The following is a 27,594-nucleotide window of genomic DNA, read 5'->3' on the forward strand; positions in this document are numbered from 1 at the left end:
CAACAGCAACATGTAGAGGGGGTGCGAGCTGGAAAGTAGGAGGCATAGAGCAGCAGCAGGGGTAGAGGGTGGAAAGAAAATGAATCAGCAATGAGGAAGCCATGCAGTGAGAAGACCGCGTCGAGTGCCCAGAGCGCTGGACAGGTCGCCGCGGCACCTATAGAGGGGTGTGGGCTAGAAGGTCTGAGGCATACAGCTGCGGCTGCAATGGTGGAAAACGTGGGATGATGAAGGGAGGGGTGGGATGATGCGTATATTAGACCTACGTAGAGTAGACCGTGTCGTGTGCTCAGAGCGCTGGACAGGAGACAGGCCCACCGCAGCACCTATACAGGGGTGCGAGCTAGAAGGTCTGAGGCATGCAGCTGCGGCTGCAATGGGGGAAGAGGTGGGATGATGAAGGGAGGGGTGGAATGAAAAGGAGAAGAGTGGGATGATGCGTAGAGACAGATGTAGAGGAAGAGAAAGGGAGGGGTGGGAAGATGCATAGAGACAGATGTAGAGGAAGAAAAAGGGGAGGGGTGGGATGATAAAGGGAGGGGTGGGATGATGCATAGAGACAGATGTAGAGGAAGAAAAAGGGGAGAGGTGGGATGATAAAGGGAGGGGTGGGATGATGCGTAGAGACAGATGTAGAGGAAGAAAAAGGGGGAGGGGTGGAATGATAAATGGAGCAGTGGGATGATGCGTAGAGACAGATGTAGAGGAAGTAAAAGGGGGAGGGGTGGGATGATAAAGGGAGGGATGGGATGATGCGTAGAGAGGATAAGAGAGAACGAAACGAACTTGGAGGACTGTGTCTAAATGGGTGCAATGCTGTCAATCAAGGCAGTGTATCAGTCAAGATGGAACGTGTAACAGCTGAGAGCTGAGTTCATACAGAGGAGAGAAATAACTTCACTTTGGCAAAAGTGGAATTCCATCCCTCCACTGTCCTAGACATTGAGATGTTTCTGTTTCTTTTCCGTTAAATATTTATGTATTTATCTGTTTGGTTTAAGTATGTTAGTTTTGAGGGTTTTTTACAGTGTTGTTTTTATCTTTCTCTTGGCAGGCGGCGTCGGCAGCCCAAGGCCACAGCCTGACTGCACAAGTAAAATTATTTGATTCATTTATTTATTCATTTATTTATTTATTTATTTTAAACTGCACACTAAATAGATGTATTCTGGTAATTGCCTGAAATTATTTTCTTTTTTCCCAGTTTAAGTTTGGGGACATCATTGCTTTTCAGTATTTTAGCACAAGCAAAAAAGCATTAAGCTTTATTCACTTTGCTCTGTTCGTAGGAAAAGAGAATACAGGGCTGAAAGAGTTAAAAAAAAACCCAGATGATGACATTTTCCTGCTGAATGGTAAGAAGAGCTGATTAAATTTCCTACTTAAAATAATAATTTTATTTATTATTATTTTCCCCTTTAAATATAGCAGACCATCCTTCTTTATTAGCTTTACAGTGCACCTGGCTGGTTTGTGTAATATATCAGTGATGCTCAGTTGTTGCAGTCTGTTCCTCTGTCTGCTGCAAGGCCCAGAGTTTTATAATAAAAAATTACATTTTGGCCTATATTTTGCCTTGCAGGACAATTTAATTCAACTAGTTTTCCTTTTTTAACCCGATGGACCCTATTTATATAGCTATTTTGCTATTCCGTTTTTTGTCAGTGCCTCTTTCAGTTGCATTTAAACAGTAATTATGTGACATAGCCATATTCAATATGTTGTTTTATTTTCTAAAGAACTTTTGCTACTCAAATATGTAATCACTTGAGGTTTTCATGCTGACCGATAAATCAATTTTTCTATAAATTTTTCATGTTTTGACCAAAATTTTACCTAGCGCCTGCTCTTTTTTTCATATTTCTCAATGTACAGCCTTGAAATCATATTCCCACATCGGATATCTTGACACAGATTGTTAGTGTGAGGTGTCTGTTAGTTGAAAACATAAGCATTTTTGATGCTAATTTATTACATGTCATATTACTGTGACAAAATAAATTTGTAGCATCAGACAGACTTATTTTTCTTGATATTCTAAGCTCTGGGATGTATGACTGATAAAGTTCTGACAGTCACAGCAGGCCCAGACTTTCAGGAATTTAGTTCAGGGCAAATATGGAAAATTTCCCTACAAATAAAAAATATTTTGGTACTTTGGCAGTTTTCTTAGATGCTTACAAATTAAACAGATGCTTATTTACAATTATTATTATTATTATAATCTTTTTAAAAAATGATAAAATAATACTTGTTTATTTAGAATACACACAATAAATAATTATTTAAGCTTTTTAGTTTATATTTGTTGATCTAATGCAGTGTTATTTGATGTGAAACCTACAAAAACCTTGAAAAACTATAAATCAATAATAGGAATATGTTTTTGCTGATGACTCATATTTTTCTGCCCAGAGACAGCGAAACGAAACTGAAAGTAAACAGCGTCTTTCTTGTTCCTTTGCAGCGTCTTTATTTCTGATTATAGTGAATATCATTAGAATCTTTCATGACAAGGACATAGGACAAAAATTTTGAAGGAGCGCCTTGATTTTTAGGTGGTTTTTCACACTGGATTACTCCCAGAGGCTTCACAGCACTGCGATGAGAGCACTATTTTTAGAAACGGTAGGATCTGCGCTTTCTAATGGTATACGGAGTTCACAGACGCATTCAGACATTCAAGACTTACAAAGCTGATTATATAAGTTGTGTTTTTCAAAGGGTACTGACTCCAAAGTGGTAAAGTCAGAGATGTCTCACAAAACGCTCCGGACCACCTGATGTTAACCACGATTAAGGCCAACTTCCTGGAGGATGAGGAGGATATCAAACATAATTTAGGGGAGAAAGGTCTCAAAATTGAAGTTCGGGAAAAACTGAAAATGATCGAGCAGATCAAAAGTCTCCATACCTCAGACTGTGCCGAGTGGAATTCTTTTGTGAACCCCTGTAAAGTCCTGCCCATGCACATCCGCTACAACTCAGACAGTTTTGAGGTAAAGGCAGAGTTCAGCTGGAGACGTGTCTAACAGTAAATAATATGATGGTTGTGAGACCAGAGCGAGAGGCTGAGCCCTTTCCTCTGAGAATAGAGACTGCTTTAGTCAGAATCCTCTACTGCAGCTTATTTGTTTGTAAACAATCACTGCTTTTATCACAAAGAGGGTTTCTCACTGCCTTTCTAATAATAATAAATTTAATAATAATAATAATAAAATTAATAATAATTGATCAGAAATGATGTTCTGCCATGTTTTGCTGTGATGAGTGAGACACATGCCCTTCAGGATACACTCCTCTGCACTGATCTCTCTCTGAGTTTAATGTTTTGGGGTCAAAGAATAAATAAGTTAAATTATGCACAAATATTAGCAGAAAATACCCAGAAAAATTCTCTGTGGACGGCGTGGTCACGTATTTTCTCAAGACTGGCCATTAGACCGGTTTTATTATTTCTGTTATATATTTTTTGTTTATATATATGGGGCAGCCTTGGCCTAATGGTTAGAGACCGGCCTTGGTACCGGAAGGTGGCTGGTTCGATCCCCAGGGACCGGTGGGAACATCCACAGCTGAAGTGCCCTTGAGCAAAGCAGTGAACCCCCAAATATATATTCAATATATGAACTATTTAAACAAATTTCAGTTTATCAAAACAGTTAAATGACTGACTCCACTGCTGCTGTGTTTTTATCTCCACGCAGATAACGCAGAAGCCTCATGGAGAGTGTGTAATTGAGAAAAAGAAATAGTGAAGTAGTGGACAATAACCCAGTGATGAGACGTCTTTCACCTGATCTACAACTTTCACACAATGAGACACGCTTCACTCGCTCCCTTCTGTTCAATAAATCTTCCTGCATCTAATCTGTCCTCGTTATTTTTGAGTGACTCTCCACTGCACAGTGAAGTCATACCAACTGTGAGTGCATCAGCGCTCCTGGGATTTCACATTCACACCTTCATACACTCTCACACCAAAGGTGATTTCAGTTTTAGTTCAATTCAAGCTTTAGTCTTAGACTTTTGATTTATTAGTTTTAGTCTCATTTTACTTATTTAATTATTGTTCATATTTTACTATTTTAGAGGTATTTATTTTATTATTACAAAAAGATTAGTCATTTATGTATTTTATGCTCACCCATTCACACACACTCACACCTGTGGACAGCATCACACACTCACCCAGTCACTCACATACACATTCACAGTCACTCTCTCTCACACACACAAAGTCACTCACACACTCACCCAGTCACTCTCACACTCCACTCTGATCAGTATCACTCTTATCTATGACCATGGTGTTGTTCTGTAAAACTGGGGCGGACCATTCAGAGCTGGACAAAATATCAGCTGACACTTTGCCTTTAATCCAGCTCGGTGGTGAAATAAAAGGGGGAAAATACAAAACACAAGGTATTTAAAGGTGAAGTTCATGATTTTAATCAAAAAACGTTTTAAAAATTAAGATGTCTCCTCTCCATGTGCTGCTCTGCAGTCGGTTTGCTCTGGAAACAGCTCTAATGTGTTTACGAAGCCCCAGTGTCTGTAAATGGGTAAAAAAACCAAAGTGTCTGGGTCCGGTTTCTCTCTTTCTGCTCACGGCAGAGAAACGCCATCTGGAGGTTACATCACTTAAGGTGGAAATGTCTCCAAACTCAGGAGACGGCTAACTGCATTAGCGACAGTGCTACAAAACTAAACAACTCGATTTACACATGAGTTTCAAACAGTGAATAAAAACTTACAGTTACACTTCAGCCACGTACAAACAACAGTCATTATTCTCCTCAAACACACCGTTCCACCTTAAAAGATGCAGAGCTTCGAAACGTAAACAAACCAGAGATAACAGAAGTTCCCCACAATCGTAGACGTTGCCTTAAAGTTATCTGGCTAACTGAGAAACCCTTCAGTAGAATGAAATTTACTCTTTCTAAAATGAACGTCATAATAAGAGTCTTGCCTTTTATCTCTGTGTCTGATATAAAAATATTCAAATGTGTGTAATCTGAGTTGGAAATGTTTTATTTACTTTATTATTTGGTTGATAAATGTTTATTAGAAATTATTTTAGCTTTCACCACAGGGCTATAAGTGTTAAGAGATATATTTATGTCATGTATCTAATAAATAAAATTGTTCTTGTTTTTCTTGTGTCTCGCTCTGAACAGAGTAAAAGTCTGTGTAGTCGATTAGTTTAGTCACTTAACTGTAACAGGGGACTCCATTGGTCCACTTGGGCCACCATAGACACAACCTCTGTACCCCGAGGGACTCTTGGAAACTGGAAAACTGGGAATCTCTAATGAGGGGAAACTACAACCTGGAGAAGCAGGGAGGCCTTGCCCTTAAGTGAGGGAATGCCTCTAGACCCACAATCCCCAGAGACCATCATCAACCAAAGGTGGGTTTTGCTCATTCAATAGAGCATTAGTCTACGATGTCGATCAAACCAGTTTTCACACCACATCTGGAGAGTGGTATTCCCTCCCTTAAGGGCAAGGCCTCCCATGTTCCAGCTTTACTGTTTCCAGTCTCCACAGTTCCTCAGGGTCAGGGGGTGGGCTGAATCTATGGTGAGGCAGGTTCACCACACATAAGCGATACAGAGCACAGTCTCCTCATCTTTGTGAGTAACATTAAGAGTGAGTGACATTAATGGATTTCAGTGTGAACAGAACGTCTCGGATCAGAGACAATAGCCGGTCCCCAGTAATGTTTTGAATGACATATTTGCATCAGACACAGCTTTAAGGTGATGGATGTGACAGGACAATAATAACAACCGAGCACCAGGGTCTAACCCCGACCTGTCCCAGTAAAATCAGAGAGGAATGAAGGGTCTTTAGGAAAACACTGGTAAGAATTTTCTGTCCTCGTTCTGAAAGATTACACGGCAAATATATTATCTCTTTATTATTACAGCTTCATTACAGTCGTCTCACTGTGAGCGTGGTGTAACTTTATTATGAGAACATTCAACCAGTTTCTAGAATTTTCCTTGTTTGTTTTTAAAGTGATTAAAGGCAGAAACGTTTCTTAATTCATCCACTGGCAGCTCCCTGTCCTCAAACAGAGAACGTGAATAATTTAGCTTTTTCAAGAATGAATGACTCTGACATTGGAATAAGACTCTCTCTCTCTCTCTCTCTCTCTCTCTCTCTCTCTCTCTCTCTCTCTCTCTCTCTCACACACACACACACACTCTCTCTCTCTCTCTCTCTGAAACAGTGAAGCGGTTTAATAATCTCATAATGTTCTTACAACCATCTCCTAATGAGAAATATCTGAGCTATTGTTGAGATTTTAGATGCTGTCCCTGAAACAGCTCAGTTTTAAAATCTTCTGATGCAGTGAATAAGGTCCAAAGATCTGCAGATAGTTTTTTAAAGTTTAGATTAATTAATTCAGTTCAGTTAAAGTTTCATTAAACAGTGAGTGTGTGTGACAGGGTGAGTGTGTGAAACTCTCCACAGGTGTGTGTGAGTGTGTGAGAAAATTTCACACGGACACTTCGCACTTCCAGTGGTGTTTTTTAAGACTGTGACAGGAAGCTGGAGCACACTGAGGAAACCAACAAAAGAAGTTGTATTCATTCATTCATTCATTGTCTGAACCCGTTTTTCCAGTTCAGGATCGCGGTAGGTCCAGAGCCACCCTGGAGGGGGCAGTATAGTTAATTATTAATAATAATATAGTTAATTAATAATAATAATTACATATAGGGCGGCATGGTGGTGCAGCAGGTAGTGTCACAGTCACACAGCTCCAGGGGCCTGGAGGTTGTGGGTTCATTTCCCGCTCCGGGTGACTGTCTGTGAGGAGTGTGGTGTGTTCTCCCTGTGTCTGCGTGGGTTTCCTCCGGGTGACTGTCTGTGAGGAGTGTGGTGTGTTCTCCCTGTGTCTGCGTGGGTTTCCTCCGGGTGATTGTCTGTGAGGAGTGTGGTGTGTTCTCTCTGTGTCTGCGTGGGTTTCCTCCGGGTGACTGTCTGTGAGGAGTGTGGTGTGTTCTCCCCGTGTCTGCGTGGGTTTCCTCCGGGTGCTCCAGTTTCCTCCCACAGTCCAAAAACACACGTTGGTAGGTGGATTGGCGACTCAAAAGTGTCCGTAGGTGTGAGTGTGTGAGTGAATGTGTGTGTGTCTGTGTTGCCCTGTGAAGGACTGGCGCCCCCTCCAGGGTGTATTCCCGCCTTGCGCCCAATGATTCCAGGTAGGCTCTGGACCCACCGCTGCCGTGAACTGGATAAGCGCTTACAGATAATGAATGAATGAATGAATAATTACATATTGACATTGGTCCAGTCATATGACGGAGTGTGAGGGCCATGTAATAATAATAATAAACTGAGAATGAAGTCGGAATAAATCTGAGATTAAACATAGTATATTCTGACTTTATCTTCAGAATAATTCTGACTTTATTCTCTGAAATTTCTTTTCCGATGCAGGGCCTGCTGTGGACTCAACACCATTCCTGTGCAGCTCTCTCTTCCTTTAGAACCTGAAAATGAACATGAACTCCACCCTCAACTCCACGAACGTCCCAAATGCAAATGGAGGGTTTGACCTGTCTGAGACCGTCTTGATCTTATCTACTCATGCCATTAATTTATTAGTCAGTCTGCCCTTAAACTCCTACGTCATCATCCTGCTGTTCCCCGGACATGGAGCGATGGACGCTTCTGAGGTTTTAAACCTGAACCAGGCCTTCGCCGAGTTAGTCTTAGTGATCTTGGGGCCTTTCCATAGCATGTGCATCGTAGACCTTAACCTGTGCTTATCCAAACCTCTGGGGTTCCTCCTGGGCCTCAGTGTAATGTCCCGCTGTGTTTTCCAGTGCTGCGTTTGTGTGGAGAGATACGTAGCTGTGGTCCACCCTGTCGCTTTCCTAAAGTACAAGCCGCTTCGTTACAGACTGGCCTGCTGCGTCCTGACCTGGCTGGGAATGTTTGCTGTTGGCGTCTGGTGCTCCGTCACGTATCCCTCAGTGCCCTACACTGTTTTCGCAGCCATATACCTCCTCATTCTGGCCGTGGATGTCTTCTGTGGTTTGTCAATCCTGAGAAAACTGGTGTGTCCAGGACCTAGAGGCGTGGAGAGCAATGTCTCAGAGATGAACCTCGCCAAGAAAAAGGCTTTCGTAATCGTCTCCGTCAACCTGCTGTTATTCCTGATCCAGAACGTCCCCATCTCCGTGGCCTTCGGGATGGAACAGTCCGTCTCGAGTTACGAATTTGGGCTGACCCTCATCATCAGCCTCGCCATCAACACAGTCACGGGGTTCCTGCAGCCGCTCTCTGTCCTGCGCAGACACGGGAAGCTGTCGTTAACGCTCTCCACCTGCTGCCCACAATTATCCGCGTGGGAATAAACACAGTGTGGGTTTATTATGGGTTCAGCTGCTTTGGGTTAATCAACGTCCACCAAAATCCTGAAGAAAAAGTTCAAAGTAATTCACTTTAGCTCAGAGGTGGCCAACCCGTCAGACACAGAGAGCCTGAGAAATATACATCACTATCAGGATCCACAGGCCCTGTATTTACATAAATACACACCCAACTACCGCACCTCAGCAAACACAACTTCTTATGACAGTCGCCGAGACCGAGTCGACTCCAGACGTTCGAAGAATCGAATCTTCAGGAGCCGACTCCTCTTCACTCGGGTTGTCTGGTTTCTACAATAGTCCTCAGTCGGTTCAGTGAGTGCTTTTAAAACATTTAAAAATCCAGTTTTAGGATCGGACCGAGTGAGCCACCTTCTAAACACTCACTGTGAACTCAAATGACCACCAATATTAACTGGATCAGAATCCGAATCAGACCAGGTGTGTGTGAGGGTGTGAGTGTGGGTGACTGTATGAGTGACAGAGTGAGTGTGTGAGTGACTGAGTGAGTGACTGGCTGAGTGTATGAGTGACTGGGTGTGTGTGTGAACAACTGGGTGAATGTATGAGTGACTGGGTGAGCGTGTGAGTGACTGGGTGAGCGTGTGAGTGACTGGGTGAGCATCTGAGTGACTGGGTGTGTGTGTGAACAACTGGGTGAATGTATGAGTGACTGGCTGAGCGTATGAGTGACTGGCTGAGTGTATGAGTGACTGGGTGTGTGTGTGAACAACTGGGTGAATGTATGAGTGACTGGGTGAGCGTGTGAGTGACTGGGTGAGCGTGTGAGTGACTGGGTGAGCATCTGAGTGACTGGGTGTGTGTGTGAACAACCGGGTGAATGTATGAGTGACTGGCTGAGCGTATGAGTGACTGGCTGAGTGTATGATTGATTGAGTGAGCGTGTGAGTGACTGGGTGAGTGTGTGAGTGACTGGGTGAACATATGAGTGACTGATTGAGCATGTGAGTGATTGAGTGAGCGTGTGAGTGACTGGGTGAGTGTGTGTGAGTGATTACACCCAGTGTTTCTGGATACTAATATCCTACCTGTCTCTGTGTGTTGTTCAGACGCAGTGTTGAGTCTCAGAGACGTGAGAAGAGTCCTCTCTGCTCTGGACAAAGTGTTTAAATACACTGCCTACTGAGATACCTTAAATTAGCAGAATTTAAGGAGACTTCAAAACGTTTCTCAGCCACGAAAGAAATCCCTTGATGCAACGCAAGCAGAACTCCCTTCTATTTCTCTTCCAGCAGAGCAAAAATATTTACAATTGTGATAAGAACAGGAAGAATAGAGACTCCACGGTGCTGAAGTCGCAGCACATCCTTTTATTTCTTTGATATGCTACATGACCACCTTTCTATTGGAATAAGTTCCACTTGAACCAAGACTCTTCAAAAAGTATTTGTTCACTTAATATTTTAGTTCAGAAATGCAACACTTAAAGAGAACGAGGAACGGTAGGAAAGCTATTAGTTCCCAGACAATACTGAGTAATCAAAACCCTTAATGTACAATAGTTCAACTGTAGGTTTAATTTCAGCGCGACGTGTTTGCAGTGCACATAAGTGTTAGCATTACTGGTTTGGAGCTCTTTAATGTGCTGGTAGGTCACAGCAGTGTTAGCTTGTAGCATGTAGCATTATCCATAAGGAGCTCCAGCTCAGGTCCACGATCTAACACACGTTGGTAGGTTGATTCAACTGACTGGGTGAGTGTGTGAGGTCTGGGGTGTGTCACTGTCTTGCACCCCGTGATTCAGGGCAGTCTCTGAACCCACTGAGACCCTGAAAAGAATGAAGCAGTTACCAAATATGAATGAATGAAACAATGATCTGGTGGAGAAATGAAAACAGAAAGGGATGTGGATGGAAACGCCTTATATGGACATCCACATCAGACCCAGAACTTATATGGACATCCACATCAGACCTGGAACTCCTTATATGGACATTCACGTCAGACCCGGAACTCCCAGTCCCTTAGGACCAATCAGACATCCAAGGCATGGGTCCTGAGGCCCAGTTTTCAATCGCTGGTGCTGAAGCATTCAATCAGGCTTTTAGCTCATGAAATGAAGTGAAGTTTGTAGTTTTTGCAGCCAGTTCTAGTTTTATTCAATGTAGTGCTGAGAAGGAAGAGAGGAGCACCAAAGGAAAGAACAGAAGTGCAGTTCTGAAGTGCTGCAACAGAGAATGAAAATGTAGAGAAAGAGAAGAAAAGAGGGGGTGGTAAAGGAGTGAAAGGTAGAAATGGAATGAAAGAGAAGTGCTGCTTTCAGTCAGGAAGTTCCTGGAAGGAGCCATAGACTTAAGGCAATAGAAATTCCAGCAGAAGTTTTTAAAGTTCTATTTTCCATTGTGTGTGAGTGACTGGGTGAGTGTGTGCTGCTCTGTCCAGGGTGGGTTCCTGCACCCAGTGATTCTGGGGCCCTGAGAACCACTGAGACCCTGAACTGAATAAAACTGTTACAGACAATAAACTAATAAATGGAGGATATAAATATTTTAAAGGAATAGGAACACAGTCTGGACACACATCACACACACTCACTTACTCATGTAGACAGTGAGTGCATGTGAATGGGTGAGTGTGTGAAACTGTCCACAGGTGTGAGTGTGTGAGTGAAAGAGTGAGTGTGTGAGTGACTGGGTAAGTGTGTGAGTGACTGGGTGAGTGTTTGAGTTGCTGGGTGAGAGTGTGAGTGACTGCGTGAGTGTGTGACTGTATAAGTGTGGGAGTGACTGGGTGACTGGGTGAGTGACTGTGTGAGTGACTGAGAGAGTGTGTGAGTGACTGGGTGAATGTGTGAGTGACTGGGTGAATGTGTGAGTAACTGGGTGAGTGTGTGAGTGACTGGGTGAATGTGTGAGTGACTGGGAGAGTGTGTGAGTGAGTGTGTGAGTGACTGCGTGAGTGATTGTGTGAATGACTGGGTGAGTGTGTGTGAGTGAGTGACTGGGTGAGTGTGTGTGTGTGTGTGTGAGAGAGAGAGAGTGACTGGGTGAGTGTGTGTGTGTGTGTGTGTGAGAGTGACTGGGTGAGTGTGTGTGTGTGAGTGACTGGGTGAGTGTGAGTGTGTGAGTGACTAAACACCTGTGTATGTAGTGTAAATCACCACTTCATATCGGGCTGTGTATAATATCAGCCTGTGGTCCGTGGAGATAGTGACCACTCTCAGTGTCTCTGTCAGAGTCTAACACCAGGTGAGATGCAAATATTCAAATCTGTAAAAGTACAGCACTCCAGAAACTGATGTATGCAAATCTCTGACTGATAAAATAAGCCACAAAACCAAATGAGTTTTAATAGACTTTGGATGTTTTTGTGGTTACCCTGGTTTGTCAGGTTTTTTAATCTCTTTCCGGAGGCCGTTTGGGATCCGAATGGACCCCAATCATTGGACAATCATTAGTTCATCATGAGCTGAGATTCTCTGGCTCATGACATCCTTTGTCATTGTTGGAGTGTGAAATGTGTTGATAGTCTCTGTGGACGTGGTGTTTAGGTGACAGGACTGAGCTTCAAGGTTATGTGAGTGTGAAATGGACAGGGGTTTGTGAACCTGGGTCCAGATCTTCAAACACTTGAAGTCAATCAGTGGCTCAAACCTGTTGAGCAGGTCCTTGCCAATAAGGAAAGGAATGTTTTCAATAGGAGACACATATGAACCAGACTTATGGGTCCTATTGTTATGAGCACTCTTGCCACAGACTTTATTTCGATACCAGTGTATGAATAAGGCACAATTTGGAGGGAACAGTTCTGTAACTGTAATCTCCGTGTGACGCTGTGTGCTGCAGCCCACACATCATCAAAGAGTGTGGATGACATCAGAGTGATGTCTGATGCAGTGTCCAAGAGAGCTTCTGACATGCAAGTCTGAATTGCAGGGGTCCTTGGGACATGCACAGTTTCACCTGGGGTGTCCGAGAAGAGGTCAGCTGTCTGATGCTCCTCTTTAAACAGATGCGAAAAACACCTGTTCAGTGGTTACTGGAATTTCTGTGCTTATTCCAGATACTTCAGACTCATTCGCATCATCTGAGCTTTCACACTGGTGCCAGTTCTCATCCCTGTTCTCATTAGTCGAGTTAGGACAGGGGCTTTTGTCTAGGGTTTTGTCGCGTGTGGGAGAGTTTTGGGGATACCCGTGGTCCAATATATTTTCCTTGGGTGCTGGATTCTCATGCCTAATGGCTGGGAATTTATTCTGAGGGTGCCCTGACTTTAACGGATTAACACAGGGGTTTGAGTGATGTTGAGTTTCACCTGACCATTGAGGACTGAAGTGAGGAGAATTCCTATTGGATTGGAAAGGTTTATTATTCTCCTGATTTTCTGTAAGCCTGTGAGATGGATACCATAATTCAGCCCTAGTGTCTTCGTCTAGCTCCATGGGGGAAGGCTGAGTATAACGGCTAAAATTTTGTGGTATTTCTGGCCGTTGGTTTAAAGTTTGCTGGTCTTTTAAAAAGCCTCTGAGTGCTAAGTCATGCAGCTGTTTGCTAGACAAGGTGCGTGGACATGCTGCAACCCCTAGATAATAACTAGTGTTAAGATGGAGATTTAGGACACACAGTGTTTTGAAATCCAACTCTTCTTCCATTCCTGGTTCATTTCAGGGCCCGAAATAAGCTTGTCTAAGGTGGTGATAGTACTGATGGGGTGACTCCTGCCTTTGTGGTTTAACTTGCATTGCTGCCATCAGTCCTGCCTGTGACAGCTGATTGGAGAACTCCTTCTCCAAAGGGTCACAGAGCACATCATATTGTCTCCTGACATAGTTAGGCTGCCGTTCAATGAAACTGCTGACTTCCCTGCTGGATGTCATTCTGATCAGGTAGATTCTGTCATCTACCCTGGCTCCGGGGAACCTTTGCAAAAAGAAATCTATGTCTTATAAGTATGAATAGATTTCATATGAGCCATCCGGCTTTGGCTCGGAGTGTGTTATGTGGCGCTCAATTCTGTCCAGGTTCCTGTAGGAGGGAGTCTGGTAATGTGCTGGGGGCACATAGCTAAACTGAGAGAACCTATGTTCGGCTGTGTTTGGGAGGACTCCATTAGCCTCCAGTGGTGGAGCTGGTGTAGGGGCTGTTGGTGCTGGGAAAGGTGACTCAGGGATATCTTTGGACTTTGGATTCTGCAGCTCCCTATGAGTGTGAGTAGTTCTCTGTTGTTTGCTAAATAGCTGTCAGCATGCCTCCTCTAGCTCTGCTTTAGCAATGTTTAGCTTGCTTTCTGTCTCTGACTGCAGGTGTTGAGACAATTGGAGTTCATCTTTGACTGCAGCAAATTCTGCTGTTGTTTTTGCATGCAGTGCCATTAACTGATCAGGCTCTTTGTGAGCATTTATGATGTTCTCCATTTTTGGGCTCTTCATTTGTGTGTTCACTGCTTCTAATTCTATATCCTGGAAAGTGTGTTTGAGTTTTTCTATTGCTCGTGTAGCCATTTGGCTGGCTACCTTTATTAAGGCCTCACCTTTAGGTTTCTCCATTAAATGGAGGGCCATTAATTGCGACATCAAGTTTGCCATGTGAGAGGGCTCAGCGCTGTGGATCATGGCTGTATATTCTGACACTGTGGCTCCTGTTGAGCTTGCTAATTCCAAATACACCTCAGTCAGGTGGTCTTACCACTGATGCTTGGTGTCACATCTTGACACTTTCTGGTTTGTTTTCTCCTTTCTTTTGGGCTTTCTCTTCGCTGTTTTCCTGTCTCTGCACATGGCTTTGTTTATGTTCATTCTCCGCCTTTGTCCCGCCTATGTTCCGCCTTCTTTTCCCTCGTTATCTGTGTCAGGTGTGTCTAGTTAAGTTCTGTTATTTAAGCCCTCTTCCCTCACTTCCTGGTATCGGTCATTTTGCTTTGTTTTCGTCGTTGTCGTTTGTTGGTTTGAGTTTTGAGTCTGAGTTTGTTTGTTCGCGTTGCTTGGTTTGTTTCTTTGTGTATTGGGTTTCATGTTTCTCGTGCCTCGTTCGTTGTCTCCTGCCTGTTTCCTGCCCCAGTCCAGTTTAATGCTATTTCTTGTTTCTCGTCTAGTTCGTTTGTTTTGTTATTTCTTTATTAAAATTCCGTGTTATAGCGAGTGTGTCCGCCTCCCTGAATCTACTCTTCACACCACCCTGACAGAATGACCGATCAAAACAAGGACGCAGCCAACACAGCTCTATCCCTGGGTGAAACCATAAAGACCGCGGAGGATTTACTAAACTTAAGGACTGATGATCAGCCAACAGTTTTACAATCGGTCATGGGAGTACCCAGCGAATTTGAGAACGGACTCAATTGCAAGGGATTTTTATTACAGTGCCGACTGTACTTTAAATTCTTGACCTCTCCTGCTCCACCTGAAATTGTTCAGGTCATCTTTATAAAATCCCTACTAAGAGGAGAGGCATTGCAGTGGGCAGAAAAACTAATAAAAGTAAAGGCCCTTGAACTCACGGTTGAGACATTTTTAAAACTGATCGAGGAAAGATACTCACAGCCTGCTCCCGAGGACGTCTCTACAGAAACCCCAGCTATGGAGCGCGGATCTACCGGTACCCCTGCTTCCGAGGATAAACCCCTCAGGTCCGGGGAGTTTTTTGGGGGGGCGTTATGGACAGGCGCTGTTAGCCTCATATCACAGGACATGGCAGAGGAGGCTAACAGAGGCGCATCTCCGGGGGAACTACGGTCAGAGAAGTCCCTCGAGAGTGCGCCCAAACCCGCTAAGTCCAAAACGCGTGCTCGGCGAGCAGCACGAGCACCTGCCTCGCTGGGCGTGTCATCTCCTGCTCCCGTAAAAGCGGCACCTCCGGCCGCTCCTGTTCCTGGAAGAGCGGCACCTCCGGCCGCGCCTCTCTTCGTGCCCGCGGCACCTCCGGCCGCGCCTGTCTCCATGAGCGCGGTGCCTACAGCCGCGCCTGTCTCCTTGAGAGCAATGCCTCCGGCCGCGCCTGTCTCCTTGAGCGCAGCGCCTCCGGCCGCGCCTGTTTCCCTGAGCGCGGTGCCTACGGCCGCGCCTGTCTTCCTCAGCGCGGCACCTCCGGCCGCGCCTGTCTCCATGGACGACGTCGCAGATTCATCTGCCTCCGTGGACGTCGTCGCACGTTCCCCAGTCTTCGTGGACGTCGTCGTAGTTCCGTCTGCCTCCGTGGAGGACGTCGTCGTAGTTCCGTCTGCCTCCGTGGAGGACGTCGTCGCAGTTCCGTCTGCCTCCGTGGAGGACGTCGTCGCAGTTCCGTCGGCCTCCGTGGATGACGTCGTCGCAGTTCCATCGGCCTCCGTGGATGACGTCGTCGCAGTTCCGTCGGCCTCCGTGGATGACGTCGTCGCAGTTCCGTCTGCCTCCGTGGATGACGTCGCCGCAGTTCCGTCTGCTTCCGTGGACGTCGCCGCAGTTCCGTCTGCCTCCGTGGACGTCGTCGCAGTTCCGCCTGCCTCCTTGGACGTCACTGCAGGTTCCCCTTTCTCCGTGGACGTCGTCGCAGGGTCTCCAGTCTCCGTGAGTACGGCTCCCTCAGCTGCTCCTATCTCCGAGACTGTGGCTACGGCCGTTTCTGCCCCTGAGACTGTGGCCACGGCCGTTTCTGCCCCTGAGACTGTGGCCACGGCCGTTTCTGCCCCTGAGACTGTGGCTAAGGCCTTTTCTGCCCATGAGACTGTGGCTCCGGCCTTTTCTGCCCATGAGACTGTGGCTCCGGCCGTTTCTAAGCCAGTGACTGTGGCTCCGGCCGTTTCTAAGCCAGTGACTGTGGCTCCGGCCGTTTCTAAGCCTGTGACTGTGGCTCCGGCCCCAAGGACTTCGAGGCCAATCCCCAGAACTGTACCCAGGATGGCACCTTGGACAGTCCCACAGACACATGCCAGTCCTGGGTACCACCCACCAGTTATATTAGTTCCTGTATCTATTCCTGTTCTGGTTCCTGTCTCTGTCCTTGTCCCTGTGCCTTTGTCTGTTTTTGTTTCTATTCCGGTCCCTGTCACCGTGTTTGTCTCAGTTCCTGTTAATGTCATGGTCCCTGTTCCCTTGCCTCATGTCCAGTTCCCAGTTAAACCCTTTGTCCAGTCTCATGTCAAATTCCCTGTTAGTCCTCTTCAGTTCTCTGTCCAGTCACGTGTATCTGCTCCTGTTTTGTCTCAGTCCCCGTTCAGTGTTCAGCCCAAGGTCCAGTCACGTGTGTTTTCTCCTGCCTATTCTCCGTCTCTTCTCTCTAGTCCTGTCCGATGTCCGTTTAAAGTCTAGTTCCTTGTTCCCTTTTTCCATTCTGAGTCTTTTCTAGTTTGTCTTGTTTCTTCTGGCCCCCTCCTGCGCCAGCTCCTGGAGAGTCTCGTTTTTCGCGCTCCGGGAGTTGCGCGTCTTGGGGGGGGCGTCTGTCACATCTTGACACTTTCTGGTTTGTTTTCTCCTTTCTTTTGGGCTTTCTCTTCGCTGTTTTCCTGTCTCTGCACATGGCTTTGTTTATGTTCATTCTCCGCCTTTGTCCCGCCTATGTTCCGCCTTCTTTTCCCTCGTTATCTGTGTCAGGTGTGTCTAGTTAAGTTCTGTTATTTAAGCCCTCTTCCCTCACTTCCTGGTATCGGTCATTTTGCTTTGTTTTCGTCGTTGTCGTTTGTTGGTTTGAGTTTTGAGTCTGAGTTTGTTTGTTCGCGTTGCTTGGTTTGTTTCTTTGTGTATTGGGTTTCATGTTTCTCGTGCCTCGTTCGTTGTCTCCTGCCTGTTTCCTGCCCCAGTCCAGTTTAATGCTATTTCTTGTTTCTCGTCTAGTTCGTTTGTTTTGTTATTTCTTTATTAAAATTCCGTGTTATAGCGAGTGTGTCCGCCTCCCTGAATCTACTCTTCACACCACCCTGACACTTGGTGACTGGGTTGTGTGTCAGATTTCATACTAATTAATGTTTATTTAGATATGCAGTTTTATTTTATTTCACCTCAAACAATATAGATTTTCATCCATTCCATCCATCCATTATCCACCGCTTATCCGGGTCCGGGTCGCTGGGGAAGCAGTCGGAGCAAAGAAACCCAGACCTCCCTCTCCCCAGCCACCGACTCTAGCTCCTCCGGGGGTATACCGAGGCGTTCCCAGGCCAGTCGAGGCATATAGTCTCTCCAGCATGTGCTTGGTCTGCCCCGGGGCCTCCTCCCCGTTGGACATGCCCGGAACACCTCTCCAGGAAGGCGTCCAGGAGGCATCCGAACCAGATGCCCGAACCACCTCAACCGGCTCCTCTCGACGTGGAGGAGCAGCGGCTCCACTCCGAGTCTCTCCCGGATGTCCGAGCTCCTAACCCTGTCTCTAAGGGAGAGTCCAGACATCCTGCGGAGAAAACTCATTTCAGCCGCTTGTACCAGCGATCTCGTTCTTTCGGTCACTACCCAAAGCTCGTGACCATAGGTGAGGGTTGGGACGTAGATTGAACGGTAAACCGAGAGCTTTGCTTTTTTGCTCAGCTCTCTCTTCACCACAATGGACCGGTACAGAGCCCGCATTACTGCTGACGCTGCACCGATCCGCCTGTCAATCTCACGCTCCATCTTTCCCTCACTCGTGAACAAGACCCCGAGGTATTTAAACTCCTCCACTTGAGGCAGGATCTCACTTCCAACCTGGAGAGAGCATTCCACCCTTTTCCGGCTGAGTACCATGGACTCGGACTTGGAGGTGCTGATCCTCATCCCTACCGCTTCACACTCGGCTGCAAACTGGTCCAGCAAGAGCTGCAGGTCCCGGCTCGATGAAGCCAACAAGACCACATCATCTGCAAAAAGCAGACATGGAATCCTGAGACCACCAAACCGGACACCCTCCGCCACTTGGCTACGCCGAGAACTTCTGTCCATAAAAATTGTGAACAGAACCGGTGACAACGGGCAGCCCTGACGGAGTCCAACTCTGACTGGAAACCAGTCGGACTTACTGCCAGCCATACGAACCAGACTCCTGCTCTGTTTGTACAGGGACTGGATAGCTCATAACAAAGAGCCCAGTACCCCATACTCCCTGAGCACCCCCCACAGAATACCCCGAGGGACACGGTCGAATGCCTTCTCCATATCCACAAAACACATGTAGACTGGTTGAGCAAACTCCCATGCACCCTCCAGGATCCTAGCGAGTGTAAAGAGCTGGTCCTGTGTTCCATGACCGGGGCGGAATCCGCATTGTTCCTCCTGGATCCGAGGTCCAACTATCAGTCGGACTCTCTTCTCCAGTACCCCCGCATAGACCTTACTGGGGAGGCTGAGGAGTGTGATCCCCCTATAGTTGGAACGCACCCTCCGATCCCCCTTTTTGAAAAGGGGAACCACCACCCCAGTCTGCCAGTCTAGAGGCACTGCCCCCGATGTCCACGCGATGTTGCAAAGACGTGTCAACCAGGACAGCCCCACAACATCCAGAGCCTTGAGGAACCCGGGGTGAACCTCATCCACCCCCGGGGCCCTACCGCCAAGGAGTTTCCCTACCACCTTGGCCACTTCAGCCCCAGTGATAGACGAGCCCCCCCCGGGGTCCCCAAGCTCTGCTTCCTCTGCGGAAGACCTTCTGGTGGGATTGAGAAGATCCTCGAAGTATTCCTTCCACCGTCTGGTGACGTCCCCAGTCGAGGTCAACAGTTCCCCACCCCCACCATATACAGTGTTGGTGGAAAACTCCTGAGTTGCCTGACGGTTTGCCAGAAACTTCTCGGAGCCGACCGAAAGTCGTTTTCCATGTTCTCACCGAGCTCCTCCCACACCCAAGTTTTTGCCTCAGCGACTGCCAAGGCCACAAGCCGCTTGGCTCCTCGGTACCTGTCGGCTGCCTCCGGAGTCCCCTGAGCCAACCAGGCTTGATAGGACTCTTTCTTCAGCTTGACAGCCCCCCTCACCCGGGGTGTCCACCACCGAGTGCGGGGATTGCCACCCCGACAGGCACCGACAACCTTGCAGCCACAGCTCCGTTCAGCCGCCTCAACAATGGAGGTCCGGAACATGGCCCACTCGGACTCAATGTCACCATCCTCCCCCGGGATGCAGTCGAAGCTCTGCCGGATGTGGGAGTTGAAGATCTTTCTGACAGGTTCCTCTGCCAAACGTTCCCAGCAAACCCTCAGCACACGTTTGGGCCTGCCAGGTCTGTCCGGCATCCTCCCCCGCCATCTGATCCAACTCACCACAAGGTGGTGATCAGTTGACAGCTCAGCGCCTCTCTTCACCCGAGTGTCCAGAACATATGGCCGCAGGTCAGATGATACGACTATAAAGTCAATCATCGAAATGCGGCCTAGGGTGTCCTGATGCCAGGTGTACTTGTGGACACCCTTAATGGACAAACTGTGACGAGTACAGAAATGCAATAACTGAACACCACTCGGGTTCAGATTAGCGGGGCCGTTCCTCCCAATCACACCCCTCCAGGTCTCACTGTCATTACCCACGTGAGCGTTGAAGTCCCCCAGCAGAACAATGGAGTCCCCAGAATGAGTGTTCTCCAGCACTCCCTCTAGGGTCCCCAAGAAGGCATGGTACTCTGAACTGCTGTTCGGTGCATAAGCACAAACAACAGTCAGAGCCCTTTCCCCAACCCAAAGGCGCAGGGAAATTACCCTCTCGTCCCCTGGGGTAAACCCCAACGTACAGGCGCTAAGCCGGGGGGCTATGAGTAAGCCCACACCTGCCTTACGCCTCTCACCCTGGGCAACTCCAGAGTGAAAGAGAATCCAGCCCCTCTCAAGGAGATTGGTTCCAGAGCCCATACTGTGTGTCGAGGTGAGCCCAACTATATCTAGCCGGTACCTCTCAACCTCGCGCACCAGCTCAGGCTCTTTTCCCACCAGAGAGGTTACGTTCCATGTTCCAAAAGCCAGTTTCAGTAACCGAGGATCAGAACGCCAGGGCCCCCGACCCCGACCGCCACCCGATCCACAATGCACCAGACCCGGATTACTACCTCTCCCACAGGTGGTGGGCCCATGGGAGAGTGGACCCATGTATCTCCTTCGGGCTAAGCCCGGCCGGACCCCATAGGTGAAAGTCCGGCCACCAGGCGCTCGCCAAGGAGCCCCTCCCCCAGGCCTGGCTCCAGGGTGAGGCCCCGGTAACCCTGCTCCGGGCAAGGGAGGCTGTGTCCATGTTTTTCTCTTTTTCATCCGTGTCTTTATGGATCACTCTTTGTCTGGCCCATCACCTAGGACCAATTTGCCTTGGGAGACCCTACCAGGGGCTATTGCCCCTGACAACATAGCTCCTAGGCTCACGCAGGCATGCAAACCCCTCCACCACGTTAAGGTGGTGATCCAAGGAGGAGAATATAGATTATAGATTTTATAATCAGTAATTGGTGAAGAATTAAATGTTCTTTTTGGACCATTCCCAAAGTAATTAAAATTTAGAAGATCTCCAAAAGATCCAAAATACACCCTCTCTCCTGAGGGAGGCGTGCTCGTTCCGGAAGTTTCACAAAAACCAGTCGAGTGAAGTTCAAAGCAAACCAAAGTATTTATTTTAATACTGGAACCAGGAGAACTAATACATAAGAAACGCAACCTAGTGCCCTTCCACGCAGAGTTCTGACTCTTGGGATCTGACTCCATAGTTTTATACCCCAAATGACGTATACCCTGCTGGCAAGGCGTTTCTGGCTGATTAACATATATTAATATGCATAATTAGACATGTTAGTACTCAGGTTTCTGCGTGCATGTTTCCCATGCACCTATGACCCCAAAACACTCATCATGCCCTTCTGACTCTGTAGGTTTTATTACCCACATTCCTTTTCTGTCACCAAGATTCAGAGGGGTCACTAATGGACTTAAGGTCACTGAGATGCCCTAAAGTTCAACTGTCCTAACTAACACTTGGAATTTATACTACAAGCCTAAGTGCAGATCTGTTAAAGATCTAAGAAATTAGAAAGGTGTAAACACTGAGTCAGCATGTCAGTTAGTGTGCAGATTCTAAACTGTTTAAATGCATGGTCAAAATACCGGTTAATCATTCATATGAATACAAGGTTTCATACAATGAATATGTAATTATACTTTCTAATTTTAACTAATCATTTTAGGATATTTGTCCACTAATACAAAGTAATAAAATTATTTTTCACAACAATTCCCCCTTTTGACCTGTCCAACTGACAGGTCAATACATTTAGATAAATGTAAAATTGTTAAATGTTAAATTGGTCTGCCTAGGTCACCCCCGGCTTGGCGAGTGACTTAGGTAGAGCGTGATGGCAGATTGTGGTGGTAGCGGGCAATTACACCGCTCCTGTTAGGAGTGGACACCTCTGTCCTACCACTCACTCTCTGGACTAAGAGATTACAATGAGCCCTATATGTGTATGTGTTAAAGTGTATTCTTCATCCGTTGGTAGGGATCTGCGCTGGGGGCAAGGATAGACTTTCCTTGTCGTGCCCCTGCCTCAGGGGATTATTCTGCCCCTATGTTGGTTGAGGCTGCTTGATCAGCCTCTTCTGAAGTGTTGTTTTCCTTCAGTGAATGTTTGATGTTAGGTGTCGGTGCGGCTCTGCACTGTGTGAGGTGGTACCACTGTAAGCCTTTACCCTTCAGCCGAACTGCACAACTGGTTCTCTCTGTCACCTGGTAGGGTCCTGTCCAGCGAGGTTCATACCACTTCCGCTTAATAACCTTCAGGAGGACCCAAGGTGAGACTATCACTTCTGGATCCTTCTCCTCCGTTTCTTCTCCTTCTCTCCTTTCCTGCACCTGTATAGACAAATCTTTACAAACAGCTTTTAGTTCTTCATATAGCTGTCGGTACTCTGCTTATAGTAGTTCCTGGGGACGCAAGCGCGCTGGAGGGGCCTTGAAAAGGTATGCCCCTCCCTAATTCAAAAGCAGTGAACCCTGTATTTCTGTTCACTTAACTACGGACACTAATTAAAACAATTGGAAGGGCATCAAGCCAATTCATGCCCGTGGCCAGTTTGATTTTTGCTAATTTAGATTTCAAATTTTGATTCATCCTCTCCACCTGACCTTGTGAGGCAGGATGATACACACAACCATAGCTATGGCGCAGCCCCAACGAGTGCTCCACCCACTGCAGTGTTTTGCTCGTGAAATGACTCCCGCTATCTGAAAAAATATAAAACATAAAAAAAATTTTCCTAGGAAACTCATGGTTTGAAATCCAACAATTAATCAGAAACTTACAGACTGATTTTGCATCTTCCCTCAGAGTGGGGAGTGCCTCTACCCACCCCGAGAATCTATCTACAACGACCAGGAGATATCTATATCTCCTAAAGGGGTCAATCATATCTGTGTAATCCATTTGAATCTCATGTCCATGAAAATCTGGCAATGGAAACCTTCCTGGAGCTAGTTTAAATGCTTTTGTTATGTTCTGAGTGTTACAAATCTGACATTTAGTGATGTAATCAACCACTAATGCTGACATGTATGGGTGCCACCATTGTTTTAGATTTTCCAGTGTTTTGTTGTTTTCCTATATGTGCCACTTCTAATGCTGAAATTACTGCTAGCAGTTCTGCGTTCTGCGCCGATGGGTTTTGTTTCACTTCGTCTGCAATAACTGTCTGAAACTCATGTGTTTCCCCCTTTGCTTCCTGAACTACTGCGTATCCTGCTCTGACTTCACCTGTATCTGCCCTGTACCCACACCCATCCGTCCATAAATTCCATGACCCTGGAATGGGTGTGGCTTGTAAGTCTGGTCTTACTTTTCCTTGCCTTTCCACCTGTTCCTCGCACTCATGTGGTGGACCTTCCAACATCCCATCCGCCATATTAACTCCTTCGTGTGTGTAGGTGATGTTGGGTGCAGTCAATGCTTTGTGAATGCGTCTCTGTCTCAATGTAGTGAGTGTGAACATCTGTGAGTTTATGTACGCTACTACTCCATGTGTGGTTAGAATGCGCAATGGATATCCTGCTACCAAATGTGCTGTTTTCTGAACTAATTTAGTCAGTCCTGCTACATGTCTTGTGCACTGTGATTGTCTCCTCTCTATAAGGTCCAATGGGACACTTAAGTACATTAGTACTGCTCTACCTTCCCCCTTTTTCTGAAACAGTACACCATTTATCACAGTGTCTGTTTCAGAAACATCCATGTAAAAAGGTAATTAATAGTCAGGTCTGGCCAAGTCAACTGCAACGGATAAGGCTTGTTTAACGTCTATAAACACCTGTTCAGACTCCACCGTCCAATTCAGCTTACCAGACAAATTTCTCATCCCTATAGATTTCACCATGTCCCTAAAAGGTTATGTTCGTCCGACAAAGTCAGTAATGTATTGTCTGCTGTAACCAGTCAGTTCTAAAAATGCTAACATGTCTTACACAGTCTCTGGTTTTTTGTTTATATTGGGCAATCCAAATTGGTTGTGTAATATTCATACAAAAAGAGACGGGTGTCTGATTAGTGTATCATACATCATCTGGTCCTGTGGACCACAATGTGTCAGGTAGTGATGCTAATAATACCTCCATCTGTAGATAATCACAGTCCTCACAACCATGGTGTCTAGGCAGCAATTGATGGTGCAATGTGACCAAGATGAGTGAGTTATCAGTGATGTGATATGTCTGTGTGGACTGCGAAAACATGACACCAAGCAGCTGTGTCCGGACCCAATCCGTGGCCTCATTTGCTCTTTTTACCATAGGGCCCAACTGCTTGGCCTTTTGTCTCTGATCGACAGCTAGTGAAATGTGTGGTGCCGCCGTGTCAGACAGTTTGTACCAACAATGTTGTTGTGGTGTTAGTGAAACAGGAGATGCCACCCCTTCAGGACCCACACAAATCCCTGTGGTGTCAACCGACCACTGTGTACCCTCTAATTCTGTTTGAAAATATTCATAATAAGTTAAATCTCCCCCTACATCATAAAACAGAGTGACATGGAATGGGTCGGGCGGAGGAACGTAGGGTGCCATGGCTGTAATCCAAGTCGACCAGTGGTGGAACAAGGCAATGAGTCGTGGTGACGGGTCCGTCTGTCCAGTCACTAAAGCCCAGGAAATGTCTATCGACTCATCCTGTTGAGGTCTCATCAGGTACATACCGTCAGTGTACCCCACCACTGCCACAGTTTTGTGTCCGTCCAACCACTTAAGTGTGATCCCATCTGGTTGGCATAAAATAGTCTCTACCACAAATGTTCAAGGGTGCTTGTGGTGCAATTATGTGACACAGTCTGTGTACCAGTACTGACTGGCAAATGTCTTGTTTTTTGCAGTGATGTAGATTTCCCCGAAAAGCCCCTTTCTTGCACAGTGTGTTCGCTCATCAGATGTGCAGGTAATACTTTATTGATGGCTGACCATGTGGCTCCCGTGTCCACCAGAAAAATGATTTCGGAGGCCCCCACAGTTAATGACAGCATGGTTTCTGCCCTGGCCCTGCTGTCCTGGTGCTCCTCTGGGCCCTGTCAATATCCACCCCACGGCTCCATGCTGTATTGGCCAGCAGGAAGATGTGATAGCTCCGGTTTTGGTGCCGCCTGTTGGTGTGGTGCCTCACATTGTGCTACCCAGTGGTCCAAAGCTCCACATCTTAGGCACGCCCCGGTCTGGTGGTGGACCCTGCCCCTCCACCTACCATTACCGCGCCCCCTGCCCCCTGAGTAGGGCTGATATGGGAAATATGGACTTAGTCCATAATTATATGGTGGGTTTTGTGGTGGCCCTGATTGAGTAGGCATGTATGTGTTTTTGTTCATAAATATTTGTGGTGATTGCATATGTGGCAGTGCAGTCATAGGCATCATGGTGTCAGACTTTGTTTGCTTTTTATTATCATTTATACATTTCCTGACTTCTGCTAGTTGAACAGTTAGTAAGTCTCTTTGTAACTTAAGTATCTCCTTGTCTTTATTATCAAATTTTCCTTATAATTGTTCATATAGAAAAGATCATAGTTAGGTTTAGTAGATGTCTGAGCCTGTCTCTCTATTTCAGCTGCTTCCATGGAAGTAGTTGATCTTTTAATAATATTTCTAAAATCCCCTAGTGCTAAAGTCACGCCACCTGTCAGACTGTCCAGCTTTCTAATCCAAGCAGCCGCTCCACTACATAAAGGCAGAAGCTGATCGACCAAAGTCTGTGCATCAGTCAGTGATAATGGTACATATTTATATGTTCCAGTACTAGTGGCCACTAATGGAAACATAGTATCAACGTTAGTGTCAGTCTTATATCTGTCAGGCGGGTGTCGAGGTCCGGTGCTACGTCTCAAAATGTCCGTTTTGTCTGAAGTGTGCGTGTCGCATTCTAAAGTCTGTTTTTTTAAGTCCAATTGTCTCTGTTCTTCTAATATGAGTTTTTCCATGGCACGCAATGTTTTGTTCAAATCAGAAATCCGTCTACCACCACGTCGTCTATTCGCACTGTCCTCATCATCTGCTATAAGTCCCTCATCTTGGTCAAAGTCAGCCGTTGTGACATGTCCCTCTAAATCAGCTTTAATCCTGATTTTTTTTTATTTTTACGTGGCATCGGGTTCTAAAATGGTGTTGTTAGTGTTTGTTTATCGACAAGGCGCAGATTATCCTGTTCTACATGCTTTCCCGTGTCATCAATAATGTCATAACAGTCGGTATTAATATCCGTGTGTGTATTTAAAATTGACTCATGTGGCTTTCGCAATTGGAATGGGTCGTGTATGTGTGCTTTTGTATATGTGTCACTTTGAGCTGGCTGCTCACAAGCAAAATCCCGGCCTCTTGTGTCTGTCTGTACGCTCACTTTGCCGGAATCAACACTGAAAACAGGGAGGATATTATCAACTGGTGGGACATTATAAACTGATGTGACGTGACCTATGTTATATGGGGGAGGCGGAGCTGTAGGAGCTGTAGGCTCCTCCCCCTTGTGTTTCATATACTCAATGTCCACTTCCGTGTTCACGGCAGTGAGCGATAGAGCGCTCAAAGGTGACGGACCTGGTGTTTTCAATAGCACGAGCTGCGGAATGAGACTGAGGAATGCCATTTTAAAATTTTGAAGCTCCGCAATGTCCGTTTTGGCTATATTTAAACTTGTGTTTGCCTTAGGTCTCTGGAAAAGGCTAGCCTTACTAACCTCTGCTTCAGCCTGACATAATATTACCTCCAGCTCTCTTTTCAACTGATTAATACCGGTATTTAAACAAGTTTTCTCCCCTGTATGTAATTTAGCCCATGTTTCAAATCTCTGGAGCACACTTTTGTGCACAACATCCCGCTTTTAAAAATGTATTTCTCCCAGTTTTAATCCCTCAGTAATAATTTCAATTTGTTGTACAAACGGTTTCCATTCCCAATTCCCCACGCCGTAAATGGCGTTTAATTGATTATGTAAGTCTCTAGGAGTAGCCATAATGTCTGTAAGAAGCTGATTAAAAAATTTGACCTTACCTGAATTGGTCTTCGTTCTAGTTCACCCTTTAATTGCAAATCAATTATCACCGCTAGGTTTCATTGCAATTCAGAGTGAATTAAAACAGTTTCCCCAGGGTCACCCACGCAAATCGCCCACGCAGCCGCCGCTGCTCTCAGCACAGTCCGCCTCAGTTTATATAAAAGAAAAAGTCCAAAGTTTTACAGTCAAGTTTAGAAACTCAGCCAAGAAAAGCAGAACCTCCTCAACCCTGTGAATAATTTCACAGGTAGATATAAAACATAAGTTCGTCTTCAAACACAGTATTGAATATAAAAGCAAGTCAAGCCTAATTTACATTAATTATGAAACCGACCCACGGACCGAAAAAGCTTGTTAGGCAGAAGCAAATACCACGCCAATATACGAAATACAATTTATAGTAAATAGAAAAAGCAAGAAAAGCAGGACTAGTATCTCACAACACAGAATTAAACCAACGACTATATTTTAAAAACGAAAACAAGGTTCCAGCCACACTCAACAGTCCACAGGCCACAGTGAAATCACAAAATATATTATAACAAGTGAAAGCAAAATTTTATGAACTAGAGAAATAGCAAGCAGGTTACAAAATATGTTATGATGAACGGAAAATTCAAACCGTGGCAGAAAATAAATTTTTAGACAAACTACCATAGTTAAAAAATACTAACTAAACGGGAAAAATAATATTCTTAGGACAATAAGCAGTAAACAAAATACCAAATATATTTTATCCACCACAAATCTAAATTAACAATATCAAAGAAACCAGATTCAAAATTAGAGCAAGTGTTCAATTAACAATTTTCCCTTTAAT

At 45.9% G+C, this 27,594-nt stretch overlaps 1 protein-coding gene across 1 annotated transcript; it reads left to right on the top strand.

Annotated features, from left to right (window-relative positions):
- Window positions 1-5,452: 5,452 nt before the first annotated feature.
- On the top strand, window positions 5,453-12,287 carry LOC136671362 (P2Y purinoceptor 8-like). Its single transcript, XM_066647037.1, has 4 exons — window positions 5,453-5,572; window positions 7,511-8,337; window positions 9,469-9,491; window positions 12,205-12,287. Exons 1-4 carry the CDS (start codon window positions 5,453-5,455, stop codon window positions 12,285-12,287), a joined length of 1,053 nt encoding a protein of 350 aa, XP_066503134.1.
- Window positions 12,288-27,594: the final 15,307 nt, after the last annotated feature.

The sequence above is a fragment of the Hoplias malabaricus genome, chromosome 16 (assembly GCF_029633855.1).
Source record: "Hoplias malabaricus isolate fHopMal1 chromosome 16, fHopMal1.hap1, whole genome shotgun sequence".
In the NCBI taxonomy this organism is placed as follows: Eukaryota; Metazoa; Chordata; class Actinopteri; order Characiformes; family Erythrinidae; genus Hoplias; species Hoplias malabaricus.